Here is a 15,037-nt window from a genome sequence, read left to right as displayed (position 1 = left end):
TCAATGACATGAGACAAAGTATATGTGAACTGCTGTATGAAAAGTGAGTTTACTCTGTAAATCTTCACCCAAATCCTAATAAAAAAAAAAAAAAGTGGTAATGGTGTAATATAGCCAAGTAATATTCAAAAAAAAAAAAGAAGAATAAGGAAGGAATACACAGAGTCACTGCACCAAAAAGAACTCATCAATGTTCAAACATTACAGGAAGTAACATATGATTAAGAACTAATCAGAAAAGAAGAAGTCCAAGCTGCACTGAAAGCATTGGTAAAAAATAAGAGTTCTGGAATTAATGGAATATCAACTGAGATGCTTCAACAAATAGATGCAATACTGAAAGTGCTCCCTCATCTATGCCAAGAAATTGGAAGACAACTACTGGCCAATCAATTAGAATCAATTATGCTTATTCCAAAGAAAGGTGATCCAACAGAAAACAGAAATTTTTGCACCATATCATTAATATCACACAAAAGTAGAATTTTGCTGAAAATAATTAAAATAAGGTTGCAGCAGTAACATAGACTGAGAACTGCCAGAAATTCAAGCCAAATGCAGAAGCGTATGTGGAAAGACAATATCATTGCTGACATCCAATGGATGTTGGCTGAAAGGAAAGAACAACAGTACAGTGTTTACCTGTGTTTTATTGACTATGCAAAGGCATTCAACTGTGTGGATCATAACAAATTATGGGTATCATTGCAAAGAATGGGAATTCCAGAATGCTTAATTATGCTCATCTGTATATAGACCAAAAGCAGTCATTTGAACAGAACAAGGGTATACTGCATGGTTTCAAATCAGGAAAGGTATGCATCAGGATTATATCTTTCACCATACTTACTCAATCTGTATGCTGATCAAATAATCCAAGAAACTGAACTATATTAATAAGTATGTGGCATTAGAATTGGGGGAAGACTTATTAACCACCTGCAATATGCAGATGACACAACTTTGCTTGCTGAAAGTGAAGAGGACTTGAAGCATTTACTGATGAAAATCAAAGACTACAGAATTCTGTATGGATTATACCTCAGTATAAAGAAAACAAAAATCCTTAAAAGTGGACCAATACATAATGGAGAAAAGATTGAAGTTGTCAAGGATTTCATTTTACTTAGATCCACAACTAAAGCCCACTGAAGTAATGGTCAAAAATTCAAATGAGTATTGTGTTGGCAAATCTGCTGCAAAAGACCTCTTTAAAGTGTTAAAGATGTCACTTTGAAGACTAATGTGTGCCTGACTCAATCACCTCATGTATGCAAAAGTTAGACAATTAATAAGGAAGCCTGAAGAAGAACTGAGGCATTTAAATCATGGTGTTAATGAAGAATATTAAAAATATTATGGACTTCAAGAAGAATGAACAAACCTGTGGTGTAAGAAGTAAAGCAGAATATTCCTTAGAAGTGAGGATGGTGAGACTTAGTCTCGTAAACTTTGGATATGTTATCTGGAGGGACCAGTCAATGGAGAAGGCTATCATGTCTGGTAAAATAGAGGGTCAGTGAAAAAGAGGAAGACCCTCAAGGGGATGGATTGACACAGTGGCTCCCACAAAGGCCTCAAATATAATGATTATGAGAATGATGCCGAACTAGCCAGTGTTGTGTTTTTTTGTACATGGGGTCGCTATGAGTTGGAACTGAGTTGACGGCACCTAACAACAACAGTATCCAATAAGAAAAAATTAGACCTGAAGAAGCAGGAAAATGTGATCTATTACCAGGATAAAAAACAATCAATAGAAGTAGACTTAGAAATGACAGAGATGAAGAAATTAGCAGATAAGGATATTAAAACAGAGTTGCTATGAATATTCTCCATATTCTCAAGGATTTATAGGGAAATATGAACATAATAAGGAGACAACTAGAAGATAAAAAAGATTCAAATGAAAATTATAGAATTTAAAAATGTATTATCTGAAATGAAAGATACACTGGATGGGATTGGTAGCAGATTGGACACTGAGGAATAGAAAAACATCATTTTATTTAGTCCTCACCACACCTCTGACCTATAAACATTAAGAAACTTGCCTAAGATGACTGGAATCTTAGAAGCCTGCAAGTAGCCATCAAAGACACAACAATTGATTTCTCATTGTTTGGAGCAAAAAAGAGTGAGGGAAAATCAAAAATGCATGGAAACAATTAATTGAAGGCTGAATGGACCATGGGAACCTCAGCCCACGTGACCCTGAGACCAGAAGAAGCAGATGGTACCTGGCTACCAATGCCCACCACTCAGAAAAGGATCAAAACTGGAGATCCTGTATAGAATGGGAGAAAATATGGAACAAAATTCAAAAACATAAAAAAAATGCCAGGATTACTTGTTAGATAGAGACTGGTGGAACCCCTGAGACTATGGCCCTCACCCTTTGGAATTAGACTCATTCCCATGGCTTAACTCTCATCCAAACAATAAATAGGCCTACAAGCTGAACAACTACACCAGGGAAATGTGCTCCTTAGAACAGTTAAACATGGGAGGTCAGAAGGGAAGCATTTGCACAGGGAGAAAGCTTGGTAGGCAGAAATGCATAGGTAAAGAAACAGAGAAAGGGTAATGACAAGGAGGATGTGGGAAGAGAGCTGTTACATTGTGGGGATTATAATTAGTGTCACGAAACACAATGTGTATGGATGGAAAATGAATCTGCTCTGTAAAATTTCACCCAAATCACAATAAAACCTTTAAAAGAGAGAGAGAGAGAGAGAATGTTGCTGAAGAGCATACATGTAAGAAGTAATAAAGCTATAAATTAACCCATTATCTATCTTAACATTAATACTTCAAATCACTATTAACAACAATATGATGTGATGTTTTCATAGCACTTTAAAGCTTATATATTTTCTTTGGATGCCAGTTTTCCACTTAGACCCAGTACTTCTGACAACTCTCTTCTTTTTACTGACATATAACAAATATAAAGCAGCACAAACTGTCAGGTGTAAATTTCAGCCTACTTTACTGAGCCTTAGTATTTTCACCTATAAAAATGATTAAGTGATAAAATAGTATGTGGGCATGTTTATATACTCTGAAGTGTTATACAGGGTTAAGTATTTTAAATCTTTATGATGAGAGGAGGAGCTCTGGTAGCATAGTGCCTAAGGCACTTGACTGCTAACCAGAAGGCTGGCGGTTCAAACCCACCAGCCACTCCTCGGAAGGAAGGTTGGGCAATCCACTTCCGTAGTGACATGGCCTCAGAAACCCAAGGAGGGGTAACTATGAGTTGAGTCCAACTTTACGGCAAATAACAACAACAACAACAACATAATGAGAGGGATAATGACTCCCTGTCTACCTGCACTGCCTCCATGAGGAGCTCTGGTGGCATAGTGCCTAAGGCATTTGACTACTAATCAGAAGGCTGGTGGTTCAAACCCACCAGCCACTCCTCAAAAGGAAGACTGGGCAACTACTTCCATAGACATACTGCCTCAGAAACCCAAGGAAGGGTCACTATGAGTTGGACTCCACTCCACAGAGGTGAGTTTGGTTTGTTTTTTGTTTGTCTGTTTGTTTGCCTGCATCCTTCAGCCAGTAAGTATCCGGAAAAGCCTATACCCCTTTAAGGTTGCCCTTAGGCAGAAACAAATAACCTAAATGTGAGCATATAATCAGAAAACCCAGAAGTCACTAAAAGTTCACTTAGTGTAGGGGCCAATCCAGATTTGTCTATCATTGACTCAATAATCCCCAGGGTGCCCTGAACTCTGTCAGGAAGCACTAGATTGGAACACCAAAAGTTCTCAGTTTGAGTCATACTGTAGAACTTTAAGCAATTCACTTAATCTAAGCATCATTTCTTCATCAGTAAAATGAGGATTGAAATTATCTACCTTATAATAACATTGTTTGCAAGATTAAATGAGATAATAACTCAAACGCCTTAGCATAGTGCTGGCAATCCTTCAATAAATAGCAGTCAAATGCCTTAGGTACCATGTCACCAGAGCTCCTTCAATGAATTTTAGTTTGAATTATTCTAAGGAGTGAGAAAGCAGTTTATATACTAGAAAACATTTTATGAATGTGAGGGTGGATCATCACAGTCTGAAAGCTTTCCTGCCCCAGCCTGAAACAAAAGGAAGAACACATTTGAATTTGTCTTCATACTGTAGCCTCTCTTAAATTCTTCACCTACTCCTTTCTTACTCTCCCAGTCAATCCCAGAAGTTCACCTGTCACTCCAGTCTCCTTTCCATTCCACCTTCCCCCAGGGGTTCCACAGTTTGACTAGATATTTGGGCCCATATTTGCAAGTCACCTGCACAAAATGAGAAGCAGTTTAAATGTCAACCTCAAGTATTCCAAATATCTGGGTGAGCCTAAGGCCTGCATCTGAGGCCTTGAAATGGCAGCTCAAAGAGCAAAGGAGAATTGGTAAAGGAGAAAGTGGCTCTGCTACTTTACTTCCTGTGATACCTAGGGCCAGTTACTTACCATCTCTGTTCCTCAGTTTCCTGGTTTATAAGATGAGACTAATAATCATACTTATTCATAGGGCTTTTACAAGAATAAAGTGAGTTAATATTTGTAGGTATTTAGAATACCATTCAGCAAGTAGTGAGTGCTATATAAATTTTGTTAAATAAGTATGAGAATAAATAAAAAGTTCTTAGCAAACAAACATGCTTGCTAGAGATCTTGGAAGAAGGAGAGGCTGGCTTCAAGAAGCTGAAAGAGGATTTAAAGAGAATTGGAATTTTGGAGAGTTAGGCACTCTGGAGAATAGGAGAGTTCCTTTGAGACTAAACCTTCTGACTTATCTCTACCTTTGTTCACGCTGCTCCTTCAAGCAAGACTGCTCTTCTTCCCTTGTATAAATCTAACCATCTTTCAGGAATCAACTGAAATATCAACTCTTCTATAAAGCTTTCCTTGATTTCCCTCATCCCAGCTAGGTGGACTCCATCTCTCCTAACTTAGTATTCCTCAAATCCTTATAAGTACTTTCTTCTCTCAGTTTCTACTTTGCTTCCTCATCATTATATAATGTGGTTTGTTCCCATACCTGACTGTAAGCTCTTTGTAGGCAGGGCTCCTGCCTTACCCATATTCCCTTAAATGCCTGGTAGAGCTCAAAAGAGAAATAAATAGCAATTGGAGGATACTGAGAGACTGTGGAAAAGGAGTATGCAATGAAGAAATGGGGATTTTGGAGAGAAGAGCAGCTATATGGACTGCCATTGACAGACCAGGGAAAGGTAATGAGGCACAGCTGGGCTGGATGGCCAATTGGCTGAGGGCTGATCCATTGGGAGAAGAGGTTGGGATAGTGCCCACACTCTCAGCCCAGGAAATAGGTACAGAGGCATGGACAGCCCACCATCTGCTTTGGCAGGCTCTGGAAAACCCACCAAGCACTTTGCCGCCCAAGGTTGGTCACAGATGCTAACATCCACCAAGGTCTTGGTTGGAGAGAAGGAAATCTAGGGGGAAATGGAAGGACTTAGTTCAACCCACCTTCCTGATTCCGGTGAGTGTATAGGCATGACCATCCACTAATCCATTCTCCAGCACCCTCTCCTTCTGTAAAGATTTGAAAAAGAGATCCTGGTCAGTCCTCTGTATGGCTTATTCCAAAGAGTAAGTGGAAGAGCTGTTTGCCTGGAGAAAGAGTTCATGAGGAGGAGAGTGGGAGGGAAGCATAGGGTTACCTTACAGTTTTCAAAGCTCTTTGGTCTCATTTGAAAGTCTCAATAACTCAGTGTGCCACACTGGTAGTGATTATCACTCCAATTTTACAGAGGACAAATCAGATTCAGAACTGGAATGTTACTGTGTGAGGTCATATGAATGAACAATTGTGGAGATGAGGATGAACACAGTGCTTCCTACTCTAGCCCTGTGTTCTTGGTTGTTACTAAATTGCACATGTAAAGTCTTTGCATGTAGCTGGAACTTAATAATTGTTAGTTCACCCATCTTTCTTCTCCTGTGGCTTTGCCTGCCCCAAGGACTTAGAAATGCTGATCTAGACAAGCATTTGGGTGGAGGTGTTGGGCCCACGTAGAGGAGAGAATGGTAGGTGATGTATGCAGAGGAGGGGAGCAGGAGAGGAGGACATTCTTCAGGTTCCCAGCCCAGTCTCACCCCTATGTGGGTCTGGCAGCCAATGAGAGTTCTATTGTAGGTGGCATGGGTTAGGATGTCCCACAGGTTTCTAGGGGCCTCTTCCAGGTTGATGACCACTGTAACTCCCCCGGTGAAGTCCACAAGTGCTTCAGACACCTGTCCAAACTGCAAGTCTTCATAGGAGCCAGAGAGCCTGCCAGGGAAGGAGTACACATGGGAGGAGAAGGGAAAGGACATTTATACTGTAGCCTGGGATAGTCCAAATGGGTATCATGAATCCCTTGTTCTGTTATTCTCTGAACATTTCTCTGCTACTCTTTCTTTCCTTCCATTCCAGGGGCAAAGAAGGAAATGCACACTCATGGTTCATGTCCCCTCTTAAACAACACCACCCATTAGAGAAAGGCAAAATTCCTGGATGGTTGTTCAGATGGAGTTAGAGACCCTAGATGCAGTGAACTGCTTGATGTGGCCCTTCTAGCCATTGTCCTCCATTCTGTGACGTGTTGTAAATCCTATTATCCATGCCTGTTTGGGGTGCTGTGGTAGTTAAGGTCAGGTATCAACTTGGCTGGGCAGCTGGTAGTTGTCATTGGCTATAATGATTGGCAATTGGCTCTGTGTGGGATTTGCCTTGAGCTGCTGATTGTTAAAGCCATCCACTTGGGTTATTTCTGTTGAAGCAACAGTGGTGGAATGTATCTTGAGTCCTGCATTGCTGGAGGGTATAATTCAAACCACCACCCTTAGCTTCCTTGGGGGTATACCTACGAATCTCCTGGGAAGGTTCGCCCTCCTCTTGCTCTGGTTCTGTGTTTTGGCTCATCCTCATCTCACCCCCGGATTTGGGACAGCAGCTGTCATCTGATCTTCTGATCAAGGTTCATCAAACCCTAAGAATTGGGAGGATCCTCCAGACCCACTCACAGACCTGGGACTCACCAGCCTGCCAGCCTCTACCACTACTATGTGAGATGATCCCTTGGGTGTCTGTGAGTTCTGTGAGGCATTACAGTGAAATACAGAACCCTAAGATGGGGGAAATTACTGGGAGGAGGAGTTAATATTTGAAATGATGGAGTGGCATGGTAGTTTGGACATTTGGGACATCTTTAACCTCTGCCTCATGGGGACTGGTCTTGTGCTGATCTTTCTGAGAGAAATTGTTCAAGCAATAGGTATGTCAATTTTATATTCATTGAGACATGCCTTGGTGTCTTACTTCATAAACTTTACCTGCTTCCACTCTCCTCCCTCAACACTGGTAAGAGAGAGACAGAGACAGGAGGGCTGGAGGGAAAATGGGAAAGATTTCTGGTGGGTGTCTTACTTGGCATAGGCCTTTTCCAGAAGAGCTCCCCAGAACAAGTTTTCGTAGGTGGAGGAGACAAAGACCAGCTGGCCAGCCTCATTCACAGGCAGACGATCATCTATCACCACAGGAACCCAGTTCCCAAACTGCCAGAACTAAATGAAGAGAGTACTTGCTGATGAGTACACACTGATGTGGAAGATAACCCAGGTGAACCTCTTTCATATGACCCCTTGCAGGCTGAGGACAGGAGGACACTCACCCAGAACTGGAAGATGCCAGCATACTTCTCAGTGAAACTCTGGTTCAGGGGAACAACTCGGCTCAGAATGTCCTGGTGCAATGTCAGAGCTTGCAAAGCAGCCAAGAACCAGCAGTCTCCTAGGCCAGACAGCGCAAGGTTCCATTCTACAGGTGTCTATAGGAATCTGCTGAGGACCTGTTGCCTACGGGAAATGCCTGGGTCCCAACTGATTCCCTCTCTGAGCTTATATCCTAGCTAATAGGAAGCAGAATTGGACGTGGAGAACATTGTTCACTCAACACCAAGAGCTGGATCATATTCCTGGACCAGCTTCCAGCTTTCTGAATGCTTTAACATTGAGAATTTGAACCAAAACACACCCAAGCTTTTCTACATTCTGTCTCTGTAACTTATTTATGTTCTTCTGGGAAAGCCTCACCCCTTCCAAACTCCTTTTCCCTGTATGTGGAATGGCTATCATTATACTCATGCCTTCCCTGATGGCCATGGGTCATTTCCATTTATTCCAAAAAGAACATTAAGATGAGGGTAAACCTGCTTGGATCCTATTCTGAAGAGTTCTAGAGGGTGGTATTCCAAGAAGGACCTCACTGTGGAAACTAGAGTGAACATATTCTCCCAATATAAAATTTAGAGCTATGAGCTGACAACTAGGATTGCCTGGGTATGAAATCCCCATTAATTCTCAGAGGATCAGCTTTTGTAAAGGTACCAGCAGAGGTCAAGGTTGATTTCCCAGTTTGCTGCTGAGTAGCCTTTTGTGGCTCATCCCCTCTCCCATTGGGATCTCTCAGCTTCCCTCTTTACCATCTCATTCTGCTTTGGCTGAGACAGGCTTACAGATGGCTGGGTGTGTGTTTCCAGGTGCTCTGCCCACTTACTCACTACCCCTGGCACAGATCCAGCCTTTTGGCCCCAGCAGAATAGAACTGGGGATTGCTGTGCAGCTCCTGGAGGAAGAGACAGACTTGTCATTCTGACTGAGAACAGAGAAGGTCTCTGGACCTACCACCACCAAAGTTACTGTCAAGTAGAACTGCACTCCATAGGGTTTTCAATGGCGGTGATCTTTTAGAAGTAGATTACCAGGACTTTCTTCTGAAGTATCTCTGGGTTTATTCAAAACATCAACCTTTTGGTTAGTAGCTGAACACTTAACATTTAACATGATCTTAGTTTTAGTATTCCATACTCTTGCTATTGCTGTTAGTTATCATCAAGTCAATTCCAACACATGGCAACCTCATATGTGCAGACCAAAACTGCTCCATAGGGTTGTAAAGATCATGACGTTTCAGAAGCAGATCTTCAGGCCTGTCTTTCAAGTGCCTCTAGGTGGATTTGAACCATCAATCTTTCCAGCTAGTAGTCAAATGCTCAACTTTTTGAGTCGCCCAGGGATTTCTTCTATATATTCTTAGATACAGAATATATGTGGAATTTGGGCTGTCCCAGAAAATCTGGGATGTAAGTTCCTCACACTATATATATGAAGTTCTCTTGTTTCTTCCTAGGGCTCATGTAAGTCAGTAGTCAGACAACTTCATGGAGATACTGAGAAATAGCGCTGTACCAAAAAGCCTTTTCTTATAGTTTCTACTGAGTATGGAAGCACTTCTTTTACGGGGTATTCTCATTTTTCTTGTCCTCCTTAACCACCCCTACTTCTCTCTCTCCCCTGTCCCCTGATATAGTGGGATTTTTTTCTTTGCATGTTGAGATGTGGGCTGGGGTGGGAGTAGTGAGTGGGCAGCTGGTCTCTGCCACATGGCAAACACTCAATCCTCAGTCTTTGCATGGGCACCCTCCCTCAAAGTATGTAACAGAGTCTCCATGTCAACAGTTCCCAAGATTTTCTGAGAGAAAGAGTGGAATCTCGACCGCCCACTTGGGTACTGACATATAGAGAGGACTTAATAGGTCTGCGGCTGCAGGTATTGATGATGATGGCTGAACAGGGAACAGGAAAGGGAAGAATTTGTAGCATAGGTTGACTTCACTCTGTTCTCTCATTGTGTTCTTAAAAGCAGATTTGTAAATCCAGTTTGGGGAGCTGGAGTGCATTTGAAAACACTAAAAAACTTGCCTTTTAAATGAATTATTGATTATTTTGTAATGTGAAGAATACTTTCAGAAAGTAATGAATAGTTTCTTAATTTACATGTTTCATGAGCTCTAATTGGTGAGTATGTTAAAACTTGTCTCTCTGGTAGGTGATATTAGTGGTGAATCAAGATGCCTGGCCATCTCAAATGAGGCTGCACAATACCTTGATTTCTTTTTGGCTGCAGCTACTCTGCAGCAACTCTTTTGGGCAAGGGCTCAGGGAGAGCTACATTGTAGACTATCTTTACCTTTGCTTTTGCTATTGGGAAAATGGGTATATGGAAACTCATCCAGTTTCCTTCTTGTGGAGAGGTAGTAAGACCTGGTACCAGAAAGCCCTGATCCCTCAGAAGGAGAGTCTTGACTGACACATGTGTACTTTATTCAGAAGCTCCTTCCTCGGCCCTTACCGGAGGCCTCTTCCACTGCAAACGGGGTGGCAGCTTCTGCAGCAGGGGCCCACAACCAATGGAGCTCAGAGTGGCTGGAAATCTGTCATCTTCAAAGAGGCATTGGCTCCTCAGGCAGCTTTCCAACAAAGCCTCGTAGTTCTGTTTGGGGAGTTGAGAAGAGCTTCCTGCTAACTTCTCCCCAGCTTCCCTCTCCCTCGGAAAGATGGACACAGAAACATGACGGCAGGATAAAGTCCCCACAGGTCTTCCCAGATTGTGTTTGCTGCTCCTGCAATGGAGAGCACATGGTCAGTTGACTCACTTCCTGTTTATGCTTTGCAATTTCCACAGAGAGAGAAGGGATGTGCAGAGAAGGTAAGAAAGATAAATAACCTGTGAGAAAAGTGGTTGGTTCAGGTCTTATCCCAGAATCCTTGAGTATATGTTCAAGTCATTAGTGTCCTGGTGGGGAATCCAGCTCATGCAACAAAGCCCTGTGGGAAAGATATGGACACTCCTGCCTCAAGGCTCCATCTTGAGCCTCTGACTGCTCTGCGATAACAGGGCCACGTCTGTTTACAAGACTATGACACTTGCTTTCCCCCTTCTACATTCTTTTCAACACTAGCTCCTTCCTTGAAGACTTTTTGACTATGTTAAAGAAAAAAATTCACACACATATTGTGCCTACTACCTGATCAATTCTCCTGCTTTTACTATTAATGGAATCCCAGCTTTGTTCATCTGACTATAAAACTTGATTTCCCAGGATTTCTTACAGGAGGTTAAAAAAAAAAAAAAAAAAAAAAAAACCATTGGAGTCAAGTCAGATCCGACTCATGGTGACCTCTCCTTGGGTTTCTGATGCAGAATCACTATGAAAGTAGATTGCCCAACCTTCCTTCTGAGGAGTGGCTGGTGGGTTTGAACTGCCAGCCTTCTGGTTAGCAGTCAAATGCCTTAGGCACTACACCACCAGAGCTCCCTACAGCAGGTTAGACACACAATATAGCCTGGCCAAAGAGGTGAAGGTAAAAGTCTATTGGGAGGGGCCTTTAGAAAAGCTGTGGTTTTCTCCAATAAAAAAGGACAACCTCACCTGGCACCACTTTTGACCTTCTTCCTTTCCCCTTCTTAGAAAGCAGATGTGATGCCTGGAGATGGAGCAGCCATACTGGAATCATTAGGACAACAGTCACATGCTGGAAGAAGCTTGAATCTTGATGACTTCCTTGAACAAATGCACCCTACTGTCCTTTACTTTTTGTCTCTCAAATTATCACTAGTGAAGGATCTGTATTTTTAGTTCCAGTTTGTCTGACTAATACTTTTTAAATGTTTAATAAAATGAATTAACAGAAAAATAAATTTAAAAGGTACACAAAATTCAAGATTTCCTCTTTTTAATTTCCAGACTCAACAGAAATAAAATTATTTATTTAGTCTAACTGTTATGTGAATTTCTAAACATTTGCCCTCAGTTTTATGTCTAGCTCAGCATGAACTGATAACAACCAGTTTGAGGAATGATTTATCCATGAACCCTATTTTGGGCTCAAGTCTGAGGGACTCATTAGCAGAAGCCTCTTCTGCCCTAGCACCTTCTTGTAATTTCCCATAGGATCACCCTGGCGGAATGTGGTTTGTCTCATGCCCATACCTCTCTTGTGATTACGGCAGCCTGATCTCCAACTACTGTTACTTGTCACAGATGTATACACACTTCCTGAGACAAGACCCAGTACTCTCCTAATGGTGGATTATAGAGATCCAAAAGCTGCTACTCATGTTTTGTGTTTCCCTCTGAATTTTTCTTCCTAATATGGACTGTCAGGCAGAACTTCCTCCAATCTTACCACATTTTCATACTCAAAATTTTCTTCTACCACATTTACATTTAAAAAGAAACACAAGGCCACACAAAGTGAAGTTCTTTCAATTTTTTCCCTTAAAGCCTGAACAAAACTCGTCCCCTGCTTGCGACATGCATGACAAATGACAGATAGTCTCTTGGCTTCAGAAGTTGAACAAAGCTCATGTCCTTTCTACTCAGGTGAGTCACACCCTGGGCTTCTCTCTAAGGCTGAAAACACTGCATCTTATGTCAAGCTTTATACCCCTTGAGGCTCAGAGAACAAAACGCTCATCAAAAAATCTTCTCACCTCTTTATTTCAGAATTAGGCCAATGGCACAAAAACTAACTTATTCTAAAAGAAGTATTCTGAAGTCCTACCACTCATCTATCAGTTTGTGGTACTGTGTGTAACTTGTGTTTTTCTGTGATCCTGAAAGTTATGTATTTCAAATATCATCAGGGTTACTCATTCTGGACAGGTTTCAGCAGAGCTTCCAGATTAAGACAGACTGGGAAGAAGAACAGGCCATCTACTTCTGAAAAAAATGGCCACTGTAAAGCTTATGAATAACAGTGAAAGACTGTCTTAAATGTTACTGGAAAACTTTATGAATAGCAGTGAGACATTGTCTTATATAGTGCCAGAAGGTATGCCCCTCTAAGGCACTCAAAATATCACTGGGGAAGAGGTGCCTCCTTAGAGTTGACCTTAATGACATGGATGTAGTAAGCTTTCAGGATCTTCATTTGCTGATGAGTCATAACTCAAAATGAGAAGAAACATCTACTAACTTTCATTAGTAATCATATTGTGGAATGTACAAAATATGAGTCTAGGAAAATTGGAAGTTGTCAAAAATTAAATGGAATGCATAAAGACCAATGTTCTAGGCATTAGTGAACTGAAATGGACTGACATTGGCCATTTTGAATCAGACAATCATATGATCTACTATGCCAGGAATGACAAATTGAAGAGAAATGGTGTCATATTCATTGTCAAAAAGAACATTTCAAGATCTATCCTAAAGTATGATGCTATCAAAGATAGGATAATATCCATATCCCTACAATGAAGACCAGTTTAATACTACTATTATTCAAATTTACACACCCACCACTAAAACAAAAGATGAAGAAATTGAAGACTTTTACCAACTTCTGCAGTCTTAAATTGACCAAACATGCCATCAAGATATCTTTATAATTACTGGTGATTGGAATGCAAAAGTTGGAAATAAAGAAGAAGCATGGGTAGTTGGATAATAAAGCCTTGGTGAAAGAAATGGTGCCAGAAACCACATGATAGGATTTTGCAAGACCAATGACTTAATCATTATAAATACTTTTTTTCTAAAACATAAACTATTCTAAACACATGACCCTTGCTATACACGTGAAAAGATGGAATGGAAAAAAGATATGGAATGAATACACAAGAATCAAATTGACAGCATCAGTGGAAAGAGTGATAGAGAAACTCAATCATCAGTTACAACAAGGCCAGGAGCTGACTATGAAACAGATCATCAATTGCTCATATGCAAGTTCAAGTTGAAGCTGAGGAAGATTGAAACAAGGATACAAGAACCACCATATGACCTTGAGTATATCTTGCCTGAATTTAGAGACCATATGAAAAATAGGTTTGATGTATTAAACACCAGTGACTGAAGACTAGATGAGTTGTGGGATGACATCAAGAACATCATACATGAAGAAGCAAAAGGTCATTAAAAAGACAGAAAAGGAAGAAAAGACCAAAATGAATATCAGAATAGACTCTGAAACTTGCTCTTAAATGGTGAGTAGCTAAAGTGAATGAAAGAAATGATGAAATAAAAAAGGTGAACAGAAGATTTTAAACGGCAGCTCGAGGGGACAACGTGAAGTATTATAATGAAACATGCAGAGACCTGCAATTAGAAAACCAAAAGGGAAGAACATGTTCAGTATTTCTGAAGCTAAAAAATTGAAAAAAAAAAAAAATCAAGCCTCTAATTGCAAGGATTCTGTTGGCAAAATATTGAACAATGCAAGAAGCACCAAAGGGAAATGGAAGGATTACACAGTCACTGTACCAAAAAAAAAAATTGTCGATGTTCAGCCATTTCAAGAAGTAGCATGTGATCAAGAACCAATTGTATTGAAGGAAGAAGTCCAAGCTGTATTGAAGGAAGAACTCCAAGCTGCATTGTAGGAATTGGAGAGAAACAAAGCTCCAGGAATTGACTGAATACCCACTGAGATGTTTCAACAAATGGATGCAATGCTGGAAGCACTCATTCATTTGTCCAAGAAATTTTGAAGATAGCTATGTGGGTAACCTACTGGAAGAGATGGATATTTGTTCCCATTCCAAAGAAAGGTGACCCAACAAAAGGTGGAAATTACTGAACAGTATCATTAATATCACATAAAAGTAAAATTTAGCTAATAATATTTCAGAACTGGTTGGAGCAGTATATCAACACAGAACTGCCAGACATTCAAGCCAGATTCAGAAGAAGACATGGGAAGATGGGTAATACTGCTGATGTCAGATGGATCTTGGTTGAAAGAAAAAAGTACCAGAAAGGTGCTTATTTGTGTTTTATTGACTATGCAAAGACATTGAACTTTGTGGATCATGACAAATTATGAATAAGTTGTAAAGAATGAAAATTACAAAACACTTAATTGTACTCATGAGTAACCTGCATTTAGACCAAGAGGCAGTCATTTGAATAGAACACAGGGATGTTATGGTTGTGTTGTTGTTGTTAGATGCCGTTGAGGCGTCTCTGACTCATAGCGATGCCACGCACAGCAGAACGAAACACTGCCTGATCCTGTGCCAGCTCCATGATCCCTGCTATACTTGAGCCCATCAATGCAGCCTCTGTGTCAATCCATCTCGTTGAAGGCCTCCCCCTCTTTCATCGACCCTCCACCCTACCAAGCATGACATCCTTCTCCAGGGAATGGTCCCTTCTGACAACATGACCAAAATAGG

The 15,037-nt window shown here is 40.9% G+C and overlaps 1 protein-coding gene across 1 annotated transcript in view; it reads right to left on the bottom strand.

Annotated features, from left to right (window-relative positions):
• The window catches only part of CAPN14 (calpain 14), a 74,766-nt gene extending 62,719 nt beyond the window's left edge, over window positions 1-12,047 (bottom strand). The window contains exons 1-9 of the mRNA XM_007938893.1: window positions 12,043-12,047; window positions 10,205-10,475; window positions 8,574-8,638; window positions 8,280-8,287; window positions 7,686-7,804; window positions 7,442-7,578; window positions 6,130-6,304; window positions 5,500-5,562; window positions 4,215-4,300 (exon numbers count right to left, since the gene is read on the bottom strand). Of these exons, the coding sequence (XP_007937084.1) occupies window positions 4,215-4,300; window positions 5,500-5,562; window positions 6,130-6,304; window positions 7,442-7,578; window positions 7,686-7,804; window positions 8,280-8,287; window positions 8,574-8,638; window positions 10,205-10,475; window positions 12,043-12,047 (929 nt within the window). The remainder of the gene's footprint in view (window positions 1-4,214; window positions 4,301-5,499; window positions 5,563-6,129; window positions 6,305-7,441; window positions 7,579-7,685; window positions 7,805-8,279; window positions 8,288-8,573; window positions 8,639-10,204; window positions 10,476-12,042) is intronic.
• Between the last annotated feature and the right edge of the window lie 2,990 nt (window positions 12,048-15,037).

Source organism: Orycteropus afer, unplaced genomic scaffold (genome assembly GCF_000298275.1).
Source record: "Orycteropus afer afer isolate SDZICR_OR568_19922 unplaced genomic scaffold, OryAfe1.0 scaffold00054, whole genome shotgun sequence".
Taxonomy (NCBI): Eukaryota; Metazoa; Chordata; class Mammalia; order Tubulidentata; family Orycteropodidae; genus Orycteropus; species Orycteropus afer.
Note: the sequence above shows the minus strand (reverse complement) of the source record. Positions and strands in the feature narration are given on the sequence as shown.